At 36.5% G+C, this 24,572-nt stretch overlaps 1 protein-coding gene across 12 annotated transcripts in view; it reads left to right on the forward strand.

Moving 5' to 3' along the window:
* Window positions 1–550: 550 nt before the first annotated feature.
* The window catches only part of LOC134534775 (protein tramtrack, beta isoform-like), a 76,264-nt gene continuing 52,242 nt past the window's right edge, over window positions 551–24,572 (forward strand). For 9 of the 12 annotated variants that reach the window (XR_010075536.1, XR_010075538.1, XR_010075537.1 and 6 more), the window contains exons 1-5: window positions 556–646; window positions 2,891–3,275; window positions 7,280–7,381; window positions 9,381–9,750; window positions 16,768–16,836. Coding sequence is in view for 9 of the 12 variants with exons in the window: in XM_063373345.1 (XP_063229415.1) it covers window positions 609–646; window positions 2,891–3,275; window positions 7,280–7,381; window positions 9,381–9,750; window positions 16,768–16,836 (964 nt within the window). In the remaining 3 variants the exon portion in view is untranslated. Of the gene's footprint in view, window positions 675–2,890; window positions 3,276–7,279; window positions 7,382–9,380; window positions 9,751–16,767; window positions 16,837–24,572 lie in introns of all 12 variants that reach the window. The other 3 variants (XM_063373349.1, XM_063373344.1, XM_063373343.1) reach the window with 3 other exon arrangements.

Genomic DNA, 24,572 nt, shown 5'->3' on the forward strand with positions numbered 1-24,572 from the left:
GTAGGCTGACGCTGCCCCCCCCCCCCCCCCTCTTAGGCCAGCCACGGTCAACGGCAGTCGACAACGGGTCAACAACTAGGACGGACGTGCCGTTCCCCGCGTTTCCCATTCGTTCAAAAACCGTCAAGTAATTACGTGCGTGTGTTCATTGTGTTCAGACACCATATAGCCTAGAAGCTTAGTAGTGCACGCTGGGGCCGACGACCCACCACAACAATGGCTAGATGCTTTAAGACTAACCTGGCGCCCTCCCGGAGAACAAACACCTCAACAGAGACACCAGCAACTACTAGGCTCACCCCGGGTATCGAGTTCAAGACCCCGGGTGATGGCAGAACCATTGCTGCTGGTTTACACCGTAGGCCACACAACCAAAAAAGAAAAAAGTTCGAGACGTGTGTAAATTTACATGTTGATAATATTATTTGTTAAAGAAATGATATTGATGGCATATGACAAAAAAAAGTGAACAAAAAATGAAGAGAAAATGGCCGTGGGTTTCGAGCCGTTGGCCACCTCTCTCATAAATAAATAAATATATATATATATGTATAAAGCACAGATTTGTTTAATAACAAATTTGAATTTCTATGCTGTACGCATAAGGCATGTCCAAGTGTGTATATAGAAAAGAGGATATTAGCAGGTATTCATTGAAAGAATCGAACGGATTGGTAATTTTTTTTTACATTATGACCAATGAAGTAGGAAAATACATAAATGTGGACATGCGTTTTTTCGAATGACTGTGGTATACGGTGAAACAGTGGAGGGAGGCTTGCAGGATGATTTTAATAGATCGGCAGTGTGGGTGGAGAGGAATAATATGATGACAAACGTGGGGAAAAAAGGATAGTCAGTTTTTCAAAGAACATCTAGTTATAATGCTCCAAGGATTGTGGAGAGAAAGTGCAGGACGCACGCACGTCCGAAGTTCGAGAGGGATGTGGAGAGTGCCGTGAGGAGAGAGAGCAGCTGGGTGGGTGAAGGGGACGTAGAGGATAATATAAAAAAGAATGAATAAGTGAGATCATATAATCAGCCCATCAGTGCTAATGAAGAAATTGGGGGATGGGAGAGGGTGATAGACGCAAGAGAACATAAAGGCTAGTTACGACATACCGGAATATTGAGGGGGGAGGGAGGATGGGGTAAGATAGGTCACAGGGTAGGAAATTTTTTTAGAGTAGAACAGAAAAGTAGAAATTCGCTGATCATCCGAATGATTGGAAAATGGGATAATTTAGATGAGAAGGTGGTAACAAGGAATGTGGTAGAGTTCAGTAGTGGTGTGCTTGCGACCAAGCTTGTGCCCAATATCAGCAGACCTCAATTATATAATTTCTAAATAAAAATATTTGATTCAAGAAATGTTTGCAAAGGAATCAAAATGTGTTCTTTGGAAAAAAGTAGATTAATTCTTCTGTTTCACATATCCAAAATTATTATATGAATCCTGATGGCATGATACTGTATTTTGATATATTGATTCTTTGATACATGATGCTTGTAGAATAGGTCAATTATTTAAAAAATTTGTAATGTGAATTTGTAATTTTGGTCATGGATGTTGAAAACTATATGCTCTGTGTGGTCAAATATAAATAATTATTGTTGCGTTCTTGCGGGGTTTTTGGGCGCCTACCCTCTTCGCAGTATATACCAGGAACGCTGCTTCTGGATGGTCTGCCCAGACTGATAACCCAGCTAGCACATCACTGCCCTGTGTTACTGTTCAGAGAGTAATTATTAAAAGGAAAATTCGGTAATGTTGTGTGAATAGTGGAAATTTGCATTACTTAACTGACGTTTGTTATAAATGAAAGAGTAATAACTGAAAAACATATGATTTTAATTGGTACTTGAATATGGGTGTGAAGTTACTGTTACCATGTGATTACGCAAGAACAACCAAGATAATATATTTTGTAAGTTAACCTCTGTTCAAACCTATGTGTCAGTAATTAAATGCAAATGACGTCACTGGAACACTTTAAATAACATGCCGGGTCTAGCTATACGATGTCGGAGGCTTGAAGCTCTCTTCCCAGGACCTCCAGGTGGTCTGCTGCTACGCTGGAACACTGGACGCTGTAAGCTGTAATTGACGAACTACAGGAGATCTGAGGTAGCCGGGTGTCGGGCTGAAGAATCGACTTCCCTCTCGTCCTAGAAAGTCTGGTTTAAAACTGGATCGGTCTCACCAATCGTCGTGGCCGATCGCAGCTGGCGCTGACATCAGTTGTCTGGAACCACTACGGGACGAAACGGGACCGACGCGGAAGTTGGCACTCGATGTCGCCGATACTCCCTATCTCAGACTTATTCAGTCTAGGTACTATTCTCCCAACTCGTAGAATGGAGAATTCTAGATAGTACACGATCGCGGATGACGCGAATCTTCCATTCCTCGGGCGGCAACCAAGGCTTTGGTTCGCCCCAGCCCGAGAAACGTCTTCCCGCTGCAAGATGGCGATGGCGTCTCCTCTCTTCCTCCTTATAACTATTTACTTTCAGTCCCTAGCAACCAAGGAGCTATAGCTATCAGCAAACTGAATAGACTGCATAGTGAAATAACACTTGGATGTTAGTGTGAAAGAGTATCGAACTAAGACCAAATGAATAAAGTTTCCAAAGAATAATTCTTAGAAGACCCTGAAGTTAAAAGTGTGTTGTCTCTGGCAATCAGATGTGTAATATCTATTATACATTGGTTGTCCTCTTTACAATAAAATAATCAAATACATAATATTGGCCCATGAAATATACAATTAATGTTACAAATAATAATAAAAATAATAATAATGTAACTGTAAACAGTTGGACTGTTTACAATGTCATAGGGAAATTTTTCTACAAATTTTTGTGGACATCCTGGATACGTTCTCAGGGCGAAGACGATGGAAGCGAAAAGCGAGCAGTTCTCGCTGCGGTGGGACAACTTCCACAGCAACCTGTCGACGAGCTTCCACTCGCTGCTGCAAGGGGAGGAGCTGGTGGACGTGACGCTCGCGGCCGACGGTCGCTTCATCCAGGCCCACAAGCTGGTGCTGTCGGTGTGCAGCCCGTACTTCAAGAGCCTGTTCAAGGCGAACCCGTGCCAGCACCCCATCGTCATCCTCAAGGACGTGGGCCACAAGGAGCTGGTGGATGTGCTGCAGTTCATGTACCGCGGCGAGGTGAGCGTCGGCCAGGAAGACCTCGCCGAGTTCCTCAAGACCGCAGAGCTGCTGCAGGTCAAGGGACTGGCGGGGGACGACGCGGACGCGCCCGAGGTTGGTACCCGTGTCCTGGCAAACATCATTGCAAATTTAGTTACACAGGTTTCCCGCAGAGGAAAATCTGGAAATCAGAGAAAACTCAGGAAATTGAAAAGGTGTCTTCAAAACTTGGAAATCTTATTTAAAGACTGTTTCTAAAATTTCTACACAATAACTTCATTGCATTTGTTCTGCTGCAAATCTTTTCAACATATATTCACGTAGCATAATATTTTTATCACCTCTTGGTTTACCCGATGATATTACAATAAGTGAATATCTGTTGGAAATAATTGTGGTAGAGTAACAAATGCAATGAATATTTTGAATTTAAATTTTATGAATAGTCCCCAAATAAAAGTTATAATGAAAAAAACTTTAAAAAAAATCAAAAAAAAATCATCATGGTGTTTGAGGCAGAGTCTTAATTGCCAAATTGGTTTTGTAATTTTTTAATACTAGTGTATTTCTTTGATGTCTTGAAACCAGTCTATACTTTAAATCATAATATAATGTGTAGTTGAACACCCAGCTGTTATCATTAACTAAACTTAATAATAAGAACTAATGAATCAACTCTGTATTGATTTAATTATTTCAAGCACAATGAAATTTTAATAGTCATTCACATGGTCACAATCAGTGATGTATTGTTTCATAATTTGATCAAATGAAGTAGATTTATATCACAGCCTTGCAGTGTTGGTTGCATAGCTTGATGGAAAGGTTAACACTGCAAACTGTGTACCTATGGGGAATAGGTATATTTTATGGTTAATTTTACATGTTATATATGGTTGAAATGTGATTCAATACTTATTTTGAGTGTAATATATTTTTTTTATCTTGCAAAATGGAATACTGAGTCAGGGTGAAAAAGGTTTGGTTAGACAGGAAAAACATGGAGACTCGGGAAAAATTCTTTAGAGTGAGAGTATGTGAACTTTGTTGTAGCTACCAGTATTTTAGCTTACGTCAGTCAGCCCCACAGAGTAGCATAAAGCCAGTGGCTGTAAGACTCCAGACTTCCAGGCTACCTCACAATTGGTCTAGATTGCTCATATATGAACACTTAAAGAAATTAGTTTGGCAATGAAAAAAATTTGAGTTCCAAAAAAAATTACTGTTGATGATTAATGATTGATTATGTAAAGTCTCTCGGACACAAACTGATTTTAACTGAGTTTTTTATTTATTTGTTATGAAAACTCCACAACTCATGATGGCCGCCATCTTCCGGCAATGAAAACTTAGGTTCAGTCTAAAAATAAAAACTGGTCGCAGAAAACAACTTCACTGATTTAGAACAGATTTGCTGTACGTTGGTAGGTACCGAAAGTGGGAAAATTAAATACTGTTTGGTGGAAAATCCAGTAGTTGCTTGCAACTTGCAGTACAAGTCGAAGGATTCCATCCTCAAAACAGTGACAAAGTTACTCTTATCAACATTGTGGGCTGTTACCAACGCCTGTGGCCAAAATTTCTAATTAAATGTTCCGAAAAAAAAAAGAGTTAAATATAAACGGTAAAACCCTAACCACAGCCGCAAAATTCTCTGCCCCTACATTCTTTTGTAAAATCTAAGCCACAGCTTGACACGCAACCTTTTGGACTGAGTCCATGGCCGCACTTCTCTACCAATATAGACAAGGGTGCCCATATGACGTAATTTCCAACCAATCACAAAATATTCATTGAAAAATATTGGCCAATCATGGCACATGGTAACAGCTTTTCAACCAAATCGCTAGTCTTTCCCATGCACATGCACTGGCTCTCTTTTTCTCACACTTATATATAACTGATAAAACCGTTGCATCAGCCCGATTGTTCTAGAAATTCAAAGGAATAATGTGAATATTGTGACTAGTGGTTATGGTTGTGTGTAATGATATTGACAAATTCTGGAAATTTAATTTCAATAAGAAAAATATTGTTGAAATAAAGGCCTAATTAATATTTTTTTAACTCAGTGAAAATGAATAGTTGACTGCCAAATTATATTTTTAGTTTATAAGTATAATTTTTTTAAGGATCTTGAGAGAGAAAAAAAAGAAAGAAATATTTGAACAATCAGCTATTATTTTAAAATAAATTCTCTCTCTACACACACAACCACAATCACACCCCCCCTCCCCCCTGGCCCACCCACAATAAATTATATTGAAAGGTTGTTTTATTGTCAAATCATTTTAATTCAATACACCTCCAATTAGCTACATACTTAAGTTGCGGTTGAATCTTGAAGTACTGTATATATTTAATTTATCCACCTTTTACTATTTGCTTACAATTTACCGTATTTACTCGCATATAGGTCGCTGAAATTTTACCAGATTTGAAGGGGGGAAAATGAAGTGCGACCTATATGTAAAGAAAATTTTTTTTAAATTTTTGAGGAATTTTTTTTGCAATACTGTAGAATCCCGCCGATGCGACCCTCCTCTTATGTGTCCATTCCGTTTGTACGACCGTTTTTGGAGAAACCGTGAAAAATTTGAGCAGAGAAAGTCGAAAATTTGAGTAAAATCGGCTGAAAAACAAGTCTGTTACACTGTTGGGCGTTGTGTGTTCACTTTTATCTTGGCGAGAGCTGTACTGTAAACAGGCAGGCATACAAAAGATGGCTAAAAATAGATACCACCTCTCTAGACTGTCCACGCGGCAGAGTCTAGCCGAGCTCGGCACGTCCACTATCGCACGAAAAGCCGTCTCAGCTGTCATGTTATCTTACCCTCCCGCAAGAAAAGCCACCGTGGTAGCTTACCTTCTGCGTGAGAAACTGTCAGCATCCTCCTCCCCCCCCCCCCCCCCCCCCCCCCCACACCGCGTGCGGCAAAAGCCAGGTTGTGTAGTCCATTCTCGGTAAAATAAATATTTTTATGGGCTTATACGACTGTCCTTCGCCGTTAATAAATACTTTATAAGTTATTATGATAAAATTTGTTTATTAGTCACACAGCAGTTTCTGCTGAAAAATCACTAATACCTTGAATTTTATTGAATAGAAAAATTTAGCAGGGCCGTAAATATATTTATTTTACTGCATAGTTACTTTTCCATATGCATTCAAACGTTTTTTTTTTTTTTTTTTATGCTGTGAAGGATTGTGGATAATTGCTTGAGCTGTCAAAATAAACATTGCTGACGGCAAGGGCGGGAGCGCATCCTGTCGGTCTGTCGCTGTCATTATCTACTCCAAAAACATGTCACAGCATTTCAGGATAGCATTGTTCTTATATCTTAATTAACCAAGCAAATTTTCATAACAAGGAATCAAACACACAAAAAAATTAAAGGCAACAAAGGCAACGAAAGATTTAAATGGCATCTTCGAAGAAGGGGAAAAAAACTGTTAAAAATGTTCACGCAGTAAACACAAAAAAAAATGGTAAACGAAGGGCGATGTTGCACCTGGATGGCAAACAAGTAGAAAAAGGGAAGGGGAGAAGCAATGGTTTCCCCAGCCACTATCTTATCTGTGTCGGGAACTTCCTCACGCGTCAGACCAATCGCACGTTTAAAACGAAAACCGCTGTAGATATAAAAACTCATAACAGGACTTTTTTATTCGTAATTAAATTTACTACAACTTTTATTCTGTGCATTTTTTCAATACAAAGCACTGTTTTCGAGTTATAGTCTACAATTAAGAATTTTTATGAAGTTAGGAATCTAACTTGACTTCAATTTTCTATATTCAATTATTACGAGTACTTGTTACAACAATTTATCACGCCATTATCAGCTCTCGTAGTAGCGGAGTTTTACAGTACCCGTTAACTCTTTCCTGCACGGCGCGCCGGCCGTTCGCGTAATTAAATTACCGGTGCGACCTATATGGGGGGAATCTTAAATACCAGATTCAAGACCTCAAATTATGGGTGCTACCTATATGCGATGGCGACCTTTATGCGAGTAAATACGGTATTTACTGTCTGCGTTTTTTTTTTATATGTCTATGCACTTTAAATGTTGTTTTGTAATTTGCTGTAATAAGATTGTGTGATCCTTTGCAGGGCTCCAAGGAACAGAAAACTGCAATAAAAGATGCTCCATCTGAACTGCCACCAATCTCACAGAGAAGCAAGATCAAGACACCACTTAGGTCTCCTGCAAACGTGAGTTTTCTATCATTAATGTGTATAGTTGATTTGTTTTTGGAATACCTATCTTTTTATGTGTGTTATTTGGCAAAAAAAATTGATAGACCTTCACTGCCTTGTCTCCAAGAACAAATTCGAACTGTACTTTTCCTTGTATTAGTTCACTTGGAAAATCACTTCAGTAATAACATGAGGAAACTTCCTGAGCTAGATGCATTGGTAAGGGTGCTGTCGTCCACTGAAAACTGCATGGGTTGTATCAATGCCAATATTTCTTGTATTGAACATTTTCTGTGGCATCTCTAGCTCCCTGGGCTGTGTACCACATCCTGCATCCTGATGTGTGCAGAGTGTGTCTCGTAGGAAGACTTCCTTGGATTTGTAAGGCATCACACAGAATGGAAGCTGAATTGACCACATGTCTGTTAACATCTAGGTATTCTTCTTCATATTGCTGCACCCAACTTTTATTTAGGTGAGCTAAGAAAATATGTTACAACACAGTTTTAATGATTCAAACTACGCTTATAATTTAATGGAATTATATTATTTCAATATTAACTATTTAACTTAATATCATATTTAATAACAGCGGCAAATCGAAAATTGTAATATTATGTGCCTAATTTCACATTTACATGGTGAGTTCCATAAGTGATGTGACCAATTTTTTCCTGACACGACAATACACTGCAGCATGTTCTAACTTGCTGGGCTAGGTGGAGAGGGGTGTTAGCGTCAAAACATGCCCAGTCTGAAGTCGCCTTCGAGCTGCCGAAAATCAAAAGTGCAAGGACATGCGTTCCTGTGAACCCTGTTTTGAGTTAATGTAACACAGTGCGATGGATATTTGTAGAGCTATTTTATGCTTTCAAATTTTGCATTAAACTTGGGAAGTTCGCCACTGATGTATGCAAGGCCATTTTTGAAGAGTGCATCTTCACTGGAGAGAATTGAGGGAGGAAGTGTGTTAAGAGTCAGTGCCTAGTATCCCTTAATATTAATTTAAGTAATAATTGTCATTGTTTATTGTTCATATTCCTAAGGATTATTGTCCCTCCAGGCATGAACGTTTTATGGACATTTAATTTTTTTTTATCTTCAGGCGTACTTGGCCATTCTGAACGATTATGAGTAATAATAAATTCCTAAATTGTTTTAAATTCCTAAAAAACTATTATTTTATAGGGTTTAAATAATTTTATATTTCTGTCTTAATTTTGTGAATTGTTTTATTCCTTATGCTTTTAATGTCTGTGGCATATTTTTTAAAATAATCCAATTGTCTTTGTGTCTTGGTGTGGATTCGCCATCCAGCGCCCTCTGGGGCCATTGCTCGCCCCAGTCTAACTTCATCGCCACCTGAGGCTGGACGCTCCCAGCACCCTGGGAACATCATCGTTACGCGCTAATGACTAAGTAATTCTGATTGTCTTGAAACTGCGCTAAAATCTTTCTTATATCATCGGGACCTGACTGTTTTATTTTATTTTATTAGAACTAGGCTTTGATTTAATTATAATTAGAATTGGACTTTGTCATAAACTAAACACGAAAGTATCGTTCAGCTATGTCAGTGCACTAGACTTCAACCAAACTGATTCGTGCTGCAAGGCTTTTTATTTGTTTTTAGCATTATGTTTAAATTTTGACATCAATAGAAACAGAAGCCTCAAGAGTGGAATAAAGGTGTCATGGTAGACTCATATGTTTCTTTTAACCATATGGGAGTGCACATAGATGTAGAGGCATGTAGGACGCCACAAGACCCCATGTAATTAATAACATCTAGCGTGTCCGTTGCTGAGAGCGGACCAGGTGTTTGCTCTAGGCACTGCTATTAGGGTTCAAGTCTCAAATGCTGCCGCACCTGGGCTACTTCACACACTGAGCCAAGAGTTCTAGCTGGGTCTGTGTCGTCCTTAATCACATGGTGGTGCCCATAGCAGTAAATCAACACACACTCAACAATCTATGGTAGTGACCCTGATGTCACTTGGTATTTTTGTTTAAGGTGGTTGCTTCACCTCTGTCGTCAGCTCCCAAGACACCGATCAAGACTGAAACTGCTCCCAACCAAGAATTTGCACAGCAGCCACCCCAGAAGCGAAGGTGTCATGAACAACCCCAGTACAGTCCCCAGGGACACTCGCCTCCCCTTCCCCAAGCGACCTTGCCGCAGATGTGTATGACCACTTGCAAATCAGTGTCTAGTGTCAGTGACTCGAGCAGAGAAGTGGAATTTGTTTCACTGCCAAACCCCAAGGAAGAGCCCGTTGAAATAGACTCTGACATTGAGGAAGTGGATACCACTTTTGACAATGGCACTGACTTATCAGAATTCCTCGAAGGACAAAGCAGTCAGTTATTTCAAAACTTTCAAGGTATGCATATAGTTTTGTAGTGATAACATTTTTCATAAGTTTTAGAAATGCCTCTAAGTAAGTTGAATTCTATAAAATAAATAATTAACATTTTAGCTATAGCATGTCTCATCCATAGTTGCAGAGTAGGTCTGTCTGAATACTGGTTTTTTGATGCAAAGCGAATCTTGAATCAAATATTCAATTTGCGAAGTCAAATCTAATCACAAATATTTATCTCAGCAAAGCTTCATTACACGTCATTTATAAAATACCTCAAGTAAAAAAATAACATAATTATTATAAGTAAGATATTTAAACAAAGAAATATATCTATATAATTATTAAAACCAACAAGTAAAAAGTATTAAGTGTTTTAGTAACAATGGAAACAGTGACTTTCACTAGTGGCAATATAAATATGTTTTTCACATTAGAGTAACGTATACACAAATTTGTCTCTTTCATTAAAACAACACATATGTGTTCATAGTTGCTAATAAGGATATTTATTATAGTGTGTTAATTACACTACATTCAAAATAGAAACCACCCTCTCTGCCCAAGTTTTATCTTTGAAGGTATCTAACCTTATGATTTATTAAGTACAGTAAACTCTCAATTACCCAGGCCCAGATTATCCAGTTTTGAAAGTTATCTGTGCTTAAATTTAGTTTAGCATTTAGTTTGTTGTATTCTTGGTGCACTTCTTCGCTTGGTCTATATTTTTAACCACCCTGTCACTGTGTCAGAAAGCTGTTTGGTCCAACACTTCGACCCACCACAGTGTCTCCCACCCCCTCAGCTATCACATTTGTCACTCTTTAAAACTGAGGGGGATGTCCTGACTGCTGCTTCGCCATCTGCCTGGCAGCTTGCCTGCCTGACTGGCTTTCGGCTGGAGGAAAGGACCCCTGGAAAATCTAAAAATAAACTAGCCAGAAGTTGATTGTAACTTTTTTTTAGTGTGCATGATCTAATCTTGAGCAGAGGTGAGTGAACTTTCAATTTTCTGCCATTGTAAATGCACGTGAACTAGCAACTTACTTGAAGACAATCTTCACATGTATATCATGACAGGGTTTCAGCTGTTTCCCAATAATATTTTTTTGACATGCTACTGATTCCCCATACTTTTAACTGCAACATTTCACAGCGAATAATGTAGCCACCGCTCCGCAAGAGCGTGTATTGTGGCATCCAGCTTTCATTTATGAAACTTTTAGCCTGTGAACCTTGAAGAATGGGTGTGTTAAAATGAGATACATATATGTTCCTCCATCCTGGCACAGGTTTCTTGCTAACTTCAGTGTGCATGATGGGTTTATGAAAGGACAAGGAACTAAGAAGAAAGAATAACGTTTTGCCGAGGGGTAGAAAAAATAAATAGAATGGAGGGGGGAGACGAGTGGGCAACTGCCACCCCTCCTTTCCTGTAGCAGATGGAGAAGGGGAGAAGGACCGCAGGGCGACTCAGTGCCGGTGTTGTTAACAGTCGAATAAGCTTAGAGACAGTACACAGAGACTTAAGTTGTGCCCATAATTTATACTGAAGGCAAATATAAGTAATCCTCATTTTTTATAAAAAAAAATCAAACATTATTCAGATTGAAGATGGATTTAGTTGGTTTTGGTCTTGTTCGTTAAGATTAAGAAGATAATACTCATTGAGCTTGCAGCCCTTTAAGGACTTAATTATGGGGGTTTAAAAAAAGTCCTCCTTAGTAGTGACCTCAGATGTATGGAAGTGACATTCCTTACATTGTTGTAATCCATGGAAATAATAAAAAAACAAGTGACACTTTTGGCAAAATATAATATCATTTAATTATAAAAGGATATTAATCTATCTATATTTAAGAGTAGATTCACAGGCAGGTATCTAGCTAATTTTACTTTTACAACATAGAAAACGTAAAAAAAAATCAGCAACGAAATTTCAGTTTGAATTAACTCTTAACTTTCCCAATAATTATCTTTATTTAATCAACTCTAAACTTGTGAATCTGTAGGTCCTGAGTTAAGTGGTTCATTTTCAACTGGTCCAGTCGTCGGAACATCCTTTGCATCTGCTTCAGAACTAGGAACATCGTTTTCATCAGCTGTAGACCCTGGAGAATCGTTTTCATTTCTGAAACTTGAAAACTCTGCACTAGGTACGGGATTATTGATTAAACATGGACTACTGATGAAACCAACAAAGCCTTTCTGCAATGAATAATGAGGTAATGGTACATTGGACCAGGTTTACAAGTAACTCATGTCAGCGTTCTCAAATAAATCCTCTTTAGATTCACAGTGTCCCAGGTGATTTGGTGGATTTTTAGTTCCAGGAATACTTTTCTCTGGTTCTGTAGAGTCTTTTTATGTCCTCTATGTCCATTTCAGTTACGATAGAAATTGTGACATTAGCTATGCTTGTTTCCATGGATGTCATGAAGGTAATAAGGTCGGGAATATCTTTGCCTTGGGCTTTTATGCAATCTGCTGTGCGTTTGACTACTACTCCCACACCATCCATTGGACCATTGCCAAGTCTGGCTTCGTTATAGTTTCATGTCACAATTTTTATCCCATATCTCCGCATTAAGTATTGTGAAAACAAATGAAACACCTTTTTATTTCTGTATTGTGTTGTTGGTTCATCGCTCAAGACATGCAATATTTTCATGGGATGTGACAAACATATCTGAAAAGTATCTCTTAATGTGATTAAAAACTGCACAAGCATCATGTTGTAAACAGTCTGAAAACATGAAGAAAGATTTATCTTGGCACTTGTAGTAATATAATGCCGGTATGTAGACATATCTGCTGCCTTGAAGCACCAAAATGTATTGCGTGTATTTAGTCGGAATACTTGCAGCATTAATTTTCTGCGAAATCAACTTGTTTGAACATTTATCCTACAGAAAAATTTGTCTTTAGTTGGTTAGTGGCTGTGTACTGGCAAGTTATATCTCCAAAGCTTCAAAAAACTTTAATAGCAATGTTTTTTCAGTTATTTTTTTCCAGTTTTTATAGTTCTGCATTTTTCTTTTTCCTTGCCATGTATCAGTCTATTTACTTTTTTCAGTGTCCATAATTTGTGCGTTGTTTTATTTGATTCATCAAAAGCATTTATTTTCGGAGCATTAGTCATACGTATCTCGCATTTGCTTAACATACAGGCCTCTGAATTAATGTCACATAATACTGTTTTACAGAACTACCGTAAATACCGACCAGAAATAATGTCCAGATATTTTAGTTTCTCAAACATTAGCTGCAAAGACATGTATCTCTTTCAGAAATGTTTCGTGAAACAATTTATAAGACTTTATTCAGCAAAAAGTTGCAAGGAATATTTTGACCATATTTTTAGTTTGTAATTTCTTGTAAAGTTTTAGCAAGGTATCTTTTGCTTTTTTATTTTTAGTTACACAATATTTCTTTCCAGGACACAATTTATTATTGTCGCCCATTTGTAGGAATTTATTCATGGCTGTGGAAGTTTCTTTTGCTACAATAACTTTGAGAGGGCTCTTTTATTCAATCAGCTGCTCTTATTAATTTACTTGTAAGGTATGCAAGTTTTGTTTCATAGCTTATTTGACATATAAAACACAATAATTTTTTTTTATGAGACAGTGATATTACCCACTGAAGGGACTTTTAGGATGATTTGAAAATTAATAAATAATTAATTATGCATTAAATTTATCCATTTCTTTTCTGAAGTAATAGTATTTTACCTATAATTTACTAACACAAAGCACGATTCCAAGATTTAGATTACTACAGGTTAGTAAACTGGTAGTCACTGTTATTTTTTTCTCAAATGAGAATTACCCATATATGATTTGACCCTGAGGTGGGTTGCAGAGTATCAATCAGCTACTTTGTTACTGATACATACCTGTATCAAGTACTGCAAACAAGTACACTATTCAAGTATCAAGTACTTTAGTATCAGTTTAGAATTCACCTGGAACAACACCACGGCCAATGTGCGCAGAACCCGATCGCAGATGACGATCACTTGGGCGGAGCTTGTGAAAGGGGAGGGAGCGGCACTACGAATAAGGGATAAAGAAGGGAAAGAATGTAGGGGAGGGGGAAGCCTAAGATGTACATCAAGTTCTGTCCCTGCCCGAACACGCCTGAATATTCACCTTCGGCCAACCTCGGTTTATTTATATATATTTATATTTCTCTGTTTATTTTAATGTAGCTATACTAACCTAACTAACCGTCCATAGTGTTCTAAAGTGTTTTAATGTAGCTAACCTAACTGACCACTTTTAATATTTGAATTCATTTTTCCTGCGCAAAAATAAAACAAATCTCGAGGTTGGCTGAAGGTGAATATTCAGGCGTGTTCGGGCAGGGACAGAGCTTGATATACATCTTAGGCTTCTCATCAAAGTACGCTCAGTGCGCAGTGCGTGCTCCTTGCAAAGATTGAAGACTCCGATTACGAAAGGCGTGGAAAGAGAACACCGATACCTTTTTTCGACTACGAAGAATGTAGAATGAGAAAACTGATACCTTTTTACGACTACGAAGAATGTAGAATGAGAAAACTGATACCTTTTTACGCTGGTGATGATGGCACGGAGGATGTGTAACCTGTAACGAGAATGCTGATACCTTGTTGCTTCTGGGACTGCTATTTTGCTACTGCTTAGCTGATACAGAAGTATCAGCTACTTGTAACGAGTACATTACTGTATCAGTAACAGGTCGGAACAGATACCCAAAATTGCTGTAACAACCCACCTTTACCGTGAAATGGATTATCTCGGTGTTTTATGGGATTTCGATTACCCGGGCATCGGTAGGTCCTCATTAACTAAGGATAATTGAGGTTTTACTGCACCTATTTAATTTTATTTCTGATCAGCTTTAGAAACATTTTACTAATATGATGAAGACAAAAGTATTATGTTTCAAACAGTAAGAAAAAAATTTGCTTAAATTGCTTAAATTTGTGCTCATTTGTTTGTTAAAATAAATAAATTAACATCACCATTAATATTAGTTGTGTGTTGAAGGGAAGACAAAGATTGTGGTGCCTCAACTACCAGGCAGAATGTTAATCTACCAGTGCTTTTAAAGCTTCGCATCACGACAAAGCTTCACATTACATTCAAAGCTTCAAATTAAACCAATATTTTTTTTTTTTTTTTGCAAAATTGACGCAAACATCAAAAAGCTATTAATTTTAATTTGATTTGCTTAGTCAAAGCTTCACACAGGCCAAGTTTGCCATGTGCATTAAAATGGGCATATACTCTCTCTTTCCAATACAATAATCTCTGCTATTAGCTCTACCCTTGTTTCCATGTGCTCTGTTGCCAGATATACACCATAGAGAAAAAATGTTTTAGACACAACTTTGTAATGTTATGATATATTTTTTTAATGAATCTAAAACATTGTATTTGGTTTAAGTAAAATTTGGAATGAGAATTTTGGAAATATAAATTTTTGTTGTATTTAGTCATGAGCATCATCTGATAAAATTGCAATATATTTCTAAAGAGTCAATGCAATCTTGATTTCAACTGTTTTTGTCAACAATTTTTTTATTTAATTTGATATTACATTTTTTTCCTCTTTTGAGCATAGCGCCTAATTTTATGGAATATCTTGTTATTGATAGTGGCTAAAAGCTTCAAATAGTTTCTTCTGTGAAGTAATAATAAATTTGTGTTTAACATTGAATTTATATTTGTCAGAATGACTACTACCGTAAAAATACTGTCAATAGACACTAATTTAGGTCTTAAAAATATCTACAAATATTAAAATAAAAATAAAGAGTGTATTAAAAATAATTATTAACAACTTTATACAAAATAAGATTTTAGTGGTAACAACCTAGGCAGAATCAATCTGATAACAGTGGTAAATCATTTACTCTTAACTGCAATCTAAGCATGATAGGGACTATAGCTAACATCAACTGTGACTTTGGGTCAGTAGCGTAGCCAGGATTTGTGTATGGGGGGGGGGGGGGGGGTTTAAGAAGCATGATCCCCCCCCCCCTATTAAAGCGGGGGTGTCCGGGGATCCTCCCCCGGAAGAATTTGGATTTTAAGGTGTAAAATAGTGCTATTTGAGCAGTTTTCGGTACTTAACTTTAAATATTGTAATGGTAAAAATATTATATTAATTTTTTAATAAAAACATTGTTTGAGTGATGAAGTAAGAAATTAATTAAAGATATTTTAATCAATCCAATGCCTTGTCTACGTCCACTCAAAATCATAAATCATGCTTGAAGCTCGACAATACAAAAAAAAGGAATAAAAATGGTTGGGTTTCGGCAGAACTGGCCTATTCCTGGAAACAATTAGTTTCAGCTTGAAGAGTTACCCAGTCACCACCTGCTTATAATTACCGCACTGGTTAAATACAATAGGTGTAAGATATTTGAAAACTTGGGACCCGTCACGGCGTCACAACCTTATAGCTTCTGCTCGCGACAGGGGTAGGGGAAGGGAAGGAGAATCGGTAGGGCTCGCTTACTCTTCCCCTCTAGTGCAGTGGCCGGTGATAGCAGTAAGACACCCAGGCTTTTAGCTAACCTGCTTTCATATAAGAAAAAAAAAATTGTGGCTAAGGGGGGGGGGGTGGTGGTTATAAACACCCCCCCCCCCCCCCCCTTAACTTGCTACGCCCCTGCTTTGGGTAGCACAAAGTATGGAAAATCTCTATAAAGAAAGAATAGAAAATAAAACTTAACAAATAGCAGGAAAAGTGGGTGAAATCACAAAAGATCCTGAAATTTCTTATTGCAACAAAATAACTTGTGAAATCCATTTTTTAGACCATTAGATTGGGAATTATGTTTATATAAAAATTTCTTGTTTCTGTGGTATGGAAAATTCTGAACATAATTTTGAGGAATGAAATTAAAAAAATTTTTTAAATAAAATGGAGGTTATGAAGTTTGCTAATTATATATTAAAATAATTATTGATTGTGCAGAATTTAAAAGTAATGTGCATATAGTAAGTGTAATGTAGCTTATGTTTGTTTTTATTCTAGAAATGGGTCTTCCTGATGGGCAGTGTGGTCCTTCACAGGACATCGGCATTCTGCAAGAAGGCGAGCAAGGTAGGAAACTATTATTTTCTCTCCTAAGGCATAATGACTTGGTAGAGCACCTGGATATTAATCACCGTATTGTACTTGCTTATGATTTGATGTTCTATAATAAAGGATTAAAATTTGTCTACGTGTACATCATAATAATGTATACTTAAATATTTATTTTACTTTTAAAAAAATCATGATATCATTTTCCATTAGCCCATTAGTAGGCCTGTGTGAATATTCAAATTTTTGAATATGAATAATAAACTATTCGTATTCGATTCAACTCGAATACAAACACTTCCAAATAACGAATATTTGTTTGCTTACGAATACTTGACATAGCATACTTCATGAGTTTGTCATGTACCAACGTTGACTGCTGAGATTGTCATTTGTGTGATATGGATACCCTTTTTTGATGTTTAATGGGACTTCATAATCAAAAACATGAACAATAAGGGACTTTTAAACATGCAACAAGTATTTAAAAAAAAATTTCGCTGCTGTCTTGCTAAAAAGCAAGAGAACAACTCATGTAAACAATTCAAAACACAGCACATATGTCATTTAAAACTTGAAAACAAATTATTATTTGTATTTTTTGGTCACATGTACCATAAGTGGGGGGAAAAAAAACCATCAACCATGTACTACAACACCGCAAAACACTGACATTCCATTGAGATGGGGATTAAAAGAAGTAATCGTCGAAGCAAATATTGTAGTAGAACAATATAGGAAAGTCGTCGAAAAAACAGGAGACACATTACGCAGCGCATTCTACCACGTTAGTGTGCATTTGCGATAAGTTTGGCAATTTCGAATGTACATTTTTCCCCCTCTTTTATGAAGTTGTACTTATTTATTATGGCTGGGAAAGCTCGCGCAATGTTTGGTTGCAACAAGTATGATGTTGCTAACTGCTCGAATTCGTTTTTGAAGTTAAATTTCTTTAAGCGCGTTGGTGCAGAAGTGGTCTGCGTGTGGCTGCATTAACCTATTTTATATTCTCTTACATGAACATCGAGGAATATATCAAGCTTATCGGTGTACCAAATAAATCTCTGGGTTAGCAAAAATATTCTGGATTAAAAATTATAGACTTTAATAGTCACACAAAGAACTACTCTAGTACCATTTTAAAAATACATTATAATTTCGGGATTAATATTTTACTTGGAATTTTGATTGGTATATTTAGCATTGTGGTATTAAGCGTGACTGATAATTGCCAGTTCACTGGTTCAAATCCTGATTCATCATAATTTTTTTAACATTTCCTTATATGACACATTATTACATTTTAACACTGTATTTAAATAAAATAATATTATTAATTAAGAAAGTGTTATAACAACTTTAAATACGTAGATCAGTCCTTTGGAATGTTTTTTTTTACATTAGGTAGGAATATAACATTAATTTTTTTACTGACAATAAAAATATTAGAAAATATATTTGAAATGAGGGATTGGGTGTATGTGAATACGTGTATATATAATACATTTAAAAAAGAATTTTTGTTTGTTTGCAGTGTTATTGTACTAATTTAAAGTTTTATTCCGAGCTTGATAAAATTTTGCACTCTCGACCTTCAAAACGCATAAGATTCCTAAAAATTTACTCCCATTACCCTTTCCAAATCCCTTAAAGCAAAATTTTATTAATTCTTGGTGAAATGCTGTATAACTGACATTCAAAATAAGAGGAATGTTACTGGGTACAACTTAATGTGGGAAAAAAAAGTCTTCATCCTTTATAGAAACAAATCTAATTTAAATTAGAGTCATTCCGTGTGAAATCACCAAGTTGAGGTTGCTCGACTATTTTTAAAAAAATTAATATTTTTACCACATATAACCTTATCAATGGGTAGTTCAAAACCATATTCATTTTATTTTTGTGTGCCACCATTTTCAGTAGAGGCTTGTATATCTTCCCAAGTGCGTGCTCTAACAGTGGTTTGCAGTGGTTTCAATAAAAGGTCATTGTTGACATTGTATTAAAGATAGAAGGTTCTGGTCTTCACTGAAGTAAAGTAAACATTGTATGGTTACCAAAAATGTCTAGAAATAAAGATATAATTTTGTTTAACCTTATGTGAAATGACCTTGAAATTTGTCAAAAATGTTATAAAAATTCCATTTTGAACATTTTTTTAAAGTGACTTGGAGTTGGAACCACAGGGCAAATATTTTTTTGCAATAAGTATGGATGGCAGACTTTCCAGAAAAAATGAGATAATGTGTGGGTTTAAACTCCTTCCTGGTTTTCTGTTGCATTAAACTTCTAAAATTTTCATTTTTTTGAGTTTTTCAAGGTCAAATATCTCAAAAGGGGGACCAGGTAAAATTTTTCTGTTTCCACTATTTAGTACACCTACTGGTACTTAACAAATTCTGCAAGTTTCATTTTGTGGTTCAAACAGGTGTAGAAGTTACAGGCTTTGAAACTTGGGTAAAAAGTTGCATTTTACGTAGAAAATAAAAATTAACAGTGGCTCATGTTCACATAGTCTTTTAGTGATTTTACCTTTAAGTTAAAACAATTTGTAGTGCTAATAATAAAAAACATAAAACTCACCCTATTACATTATCCAGATTTGCAAACCACAAAAAAAAATGTCAGCTGCAACAGATTTATTTTACAAGTTTGACCCGCAGTTTCTGAGAGAGTTCTATATTTTTCTCTTCAGTTATATTAAATGTTCTACCTGTTATAGTAGTGAACTCTGTAGGTTTCAAAATGTCTAGAACATTCTTCATCTCCACCCATAAAACATCATCTTTTGTTTTACTGAAGCTTGTAGATGGACCACCTGGTGTGTAGAAGACCACCTTGATATCACTGTTTTCTTGAGAAACCTCACAAACTCTACCAATATACCATCTGTTATCATAAACACACACAACAATGTCGTTTACTGAGATGTCACTAATGTTAAAAACACCAGTAGTGCCATCAATTGGATATTCTTTGTGTTTCGTATCAAACGATGCTGAAATGATGCTGTATTGTATTGTTGATGTGTTCTTCGGTTTAAAACAATGTTGATCTCTAGTGCTTAAAATTCTTTTAGCATTATCAAACCTGCTTTTTAAGTGAAGATCTGCCTCCTGAACTTCTCTTTCTCCCACAAACACAAAATTTATTCCTTTTATGTTTTCCACACAAAATTGAAACATACTCATTGGTGTTATGATATGGCCTTCTTTCGGTCGCTGTAAACTTGTCTTAGCCACCAGTCGCTTGACAGTTCCACCAATACCATCACAAGGCCCCTTTCCATGACTTGTTGCAAAGAAATGCCACTCTGCTTCTAATCCAAAATCTTCTTTATGCTTGCACAAGTTAGAAAAATTGAACCTGTTCTTGTATTGAGCAGCCGATCCATCAGAAAAATAGGCAACTCGATTCAAATTAGGAATAAGGGACTTAACAAAGTGTATCAACTTTGTTTGGAATGTGTACACAGCAACTGTGTTATGATTCATACAGTCACTTATAACACAAAGGCTCTTAGTACACAAATTCTTAGCATCATCTCTGTAGTACACACAGAAGGGATGAATTGTGGCCTGAGAATTCATCCAATGATAACTCTGGATCTCATCTTGGATGATAAATGTATAGTTTTCTGAGAAATCCAGAATTATTACACATTCATCACTTTGTAGATTCTCTTTCTTACTTTTCAGAAATTGTGATTGACTCTGCGAGATGAAATGGTGTTTCTTCAATGCCACTAGTTTACTAACAAATTTCTCTTTGAATTCAGCATGTGGTTCTACTATCGTTACAAGGTTGCAATGGTCTGCTACTATCCACTGACTGTATGTGATATCGTCATCATCACTGACACCCTGCAATAGTTCATCTACTTTCAGGTTTCCTACTTCAGGACAATTTGGGCACTCTCCAAACATACAATCTTCACTATTTAAATCACACACAATATTTTCAAGAAGGACCTTCCAGTCATCTGTTTTTACTGCCATAGTCATTAGTTTGAAATTTTGGTGAATTGAACATACACAAACAGAATGAGTGCCACTAGCTCCTGCAAGGATGCACCACTTGGGACGCAGAATACAGAATGTAGAAAACCCAACCTTTACAGATTGATGCTCTTCTCTAAACTTTTGGTATAGTTCTTTTAAATTACACAGAATTAAACGTTTTTGCTTTAGTTCTTTCTTCCCATCATCAAGACGAACCGATTTTGTATCCTTCATTCCAGGACAGATTCTACTAACTTCATCGTTTTCATAAAATTGAACAACGAGATCTCTAGTTTCTTGAGGCAATTCTTTCCCTTTTTTCTTAGATGTGAGCTGTGGAATAACACCACGTTCCTTAACAATTTCACGTGTTCTTCTAACCAGATATTCGCTTACATCTAACTCATGTGCAGTTCTTTTCATTGACCAGCTTTTTGGCACTACACTAATGACTTGTATTTTCTCATTGTTGGATGTACAGGTCTTAATTCTTTTCTTGAGATTTTCAATATGAATTTCCATGTCTTTTATTGCAGTATCAGCTATTTCTTCATCATCCTCATCTTGAGACTCACAGGTGATGGTAAAAGTGTCGCTTAATTTTTTCTTAATTGCACAAGAAAATTTGCTCACAGTTCGTCTAACTTCTAGATGTTTTTTTGTATCACTAAGTTTAATAATTTTAGTTGGGGAAACTCCTAAAGCAGAGCCAGCTTGATTGATAGACTCTACAACAATTTCAGGTGCGGTGAATAGTTCTTCGTTATCACAGTTGCTAGTACTAGTACCTAAATTCCCCTCAACATTACTTGAAAGTTTTTTATGACAAGAGCAACAAACAGATTTGCCAGGAATCAGTGATGGCCATCTTTCAGACAACTCTACAGTTATTTCCCTTAACTGTTTTTTGATAACTTTTTTATGGTATGAAAATGGATCGCAACACGAATTTCCAAAAAGATGATTATACTTGTCCAGATATTTTTTTTCGTGGAAAGTACACACATTAACAATGTTATGTAACTTACTTCTTTTCTTAAGAAGGTCAATTTGCGATTTAGTGAAGTCTGATGATAATTTTAGGTAATACTTGCCATATGAATCATTTTCACAATCTTCATGTGTAAAAGTACCCAAAGAACACTCCATACTTCTGGTAGATAGTTCTACGTAGTCACTTTGAGACAGAAACTGCAGGTAACAACTAAGTAGCTCACTTCAATGCAGAATTGTAACACATACCAGCAATACTTGTGTGGAGCCAAATAAACAATATTAGAGTAGACAGCACATACAAAACCACAGAACACAAACACATCTTTACTCCTTGGCAGCAGACACAAGACTAAAGTGGTTGGCTGCAATGCACATATATTCAACTTGTCACAACTTGCTCTTTGGATGGTTACATCAGGTTTGCTTGTCACAACTTGTCCATTCATGCCTCCTTACAAAATGATTTATTTTTAACTTTCCATATGTTACAACTCAAAGCCTTATATTATATTTGCACTTCATAAGAAATAAAATAAACATTAATAACTGTTACACAATTTGATTACAGTCAAGTAATTAGAGCTAAAATATTACAACTTTTTACCTAAGTTTCAAAGCCTTTAACTTCTACACCTGTTTGAACCACAAAATGAAACTTGCAGAATTTGTTAAGTACCAGTAGGTGTACTAAATAGTGGAAACAGAAAAATTTTACCTGGTCCCCCTTTTGAGATATTTGACCTTGAAAAACTCAAAAAATGAAAATTTTAGAAGTTTAATGCAACAGAAAACCAGGAAGGAGTTTAAACCCACACATTATCTCATTTTTTCTGGAAAGTCTGCCATCCATACTTATTGCAAAAAAATATTTGCCCTGTGGTTCCAACTCCAAGTCACTTTAAAAAAATGTTCAAAATGAAATTTTTATAAAAATTTTGACAAATTTCAAGGTCATTTCACATAAGGTTAAAAAAAATTATATCTTTATTTCTAGACATTTTTGGTAACCATACAATGTTTACTTTACTTCAGTGAAGACCAGAACCTTCTATCTTTAATACAATGTCAACAATGACCTTTTATTGAAACCACTGCAAACCACTGTTAGAGCACGCACTTGGGAAGATAAACAAGCCTCTACTGAAAATGGTGGCACACAAAAATAAAATGAATATGGTTTTGAACTACCCATTGATAAGGTTATATGTGGTAAAAAAATTATTTTTTTTAAAAATAGTCGAGCAACTATTTAATTAAACATTTGGTGATTTCACACGGAATGACCCATTACTTAGTATAAAGTAAAGATTACAGACTGGCAACATTTAATGATTTTAAATATTTATTCCTTTTTATATTAATATTAATTTAAAAGCATTTTTGTGAATATTAAATATTTTGCTGAAAATTGTATTTTTGAGTTCCTCTCATTCTATTTGATGACTGCTGAACAGCATTGTAATATTTGTTAATGATGTTTTCATGGACATTAGTACTTAAAAATACAATTTTTGAAGTTTTCATATACAGTCAAACCTCTCTGAAACGACCCCTCACGGTTCCCAGGAATAGGGTCGTAATAGAGGGGGGGTCGTAATAGATGTTTTCGGAAATTATCAGTTGATTTCAACCTTTCCCCCACCCCTTTTCCCAAACAGCTACTCGCTAAGAAACCAGCCGTACAATGGCAGGATGCTGTCACTCACAATGCTAGACGGCTTTGCTTTAAACCCACTTCAACCTTCATGACAAGTCCGTCGCCCTACAGGCCACCTCTAAAGAAAATATGTCAAAAGACGGTTTATTTTTACTGGTTAGTTTACATGTACGTTTTTTGCTTGCCGTAGTTAAATACACTAGAACCCCGATGTCACGAACCCCGGATTTAACGAAGCAGTGATTTTAAGAATACATTCTCGGGAACCGTCAAAAAATTGGACATTTAACCAAAATGTGAAAATCAGAAAAAAAATAAAAAAAACAAATGAAAGATTATTAAAATTTGTTAATTTTAACACACAGCGGATTTTTGTGTCGGCTTTAATACTTCCAATAATGTTTGTGTAAGAATAACAAAAAAATAATGGGACATTTCCTTTAAAAATATGGCAGTGGTAGGTTCTGCAACGCGAGTGGGCGCACACGAAGCTCGCCCGGCTGGCTGGCGGCAGCGGCTTCATGACGCATAAGCTCACCCCTCCCTCCCCTCGGTAACATTCTTCAAGGCTAGCTCATCCCTCCCAGACACACAAACCATCTAGTGTCCTCCCTTATAACACCCCAACTTCGCTTCCTTTGAAAAACCTTCAGTGAGAAAATGTTCATTTCACCCTCCCTTCTCCCGTAAAATTGGGCTATTATGATTGGGGTACTAAAGCGGTAAGGGAGGGGTAAGATCGTTGTAAATATTTTCGGACCCCTCCCTTCCCAACCAAACACGCCCAAAAAAAAAGTATGTCAAAATATGTCATTTTTCACACCAAGTTCGAGTTCTGTCATCTCTGGCAAGGAATTTACAAGCTTTCAAACTTAAATTTAAAATGTATTTTAATAGCAAGGGTCCTATGAAAAGGAATATACTGAATAAAATCAAGCTACTGTCACCAAACAAAGCATAAAACGGCCCAATGCGTGGTCGCTTCGTTATTGCTCGCGCGAGAGGCGAGACGTGGAATGTTAGAAGAAAGATAAATGCGGGGGAGACAGACGGCAGCCAGTGTGTTTCCTGCGTGGGGAATAAGTGGCGTAGCCTTTTTC

Source organism: Bacillus rossius, chromosome 8, assembly GCF_032445375.1.
Source record: "Bacillus rossius redtenbacheri isolate Brsri chromosome 8, Brsri_v3, whole genome shotgun sequence".
In the NCBI taxonomy this organism is placed as follows: Eukaryota; Metazoa; Arthropoda; class Insecta; order Phasmatodea; family Bacillidae; genus Bacillus; species Bacillus rossius.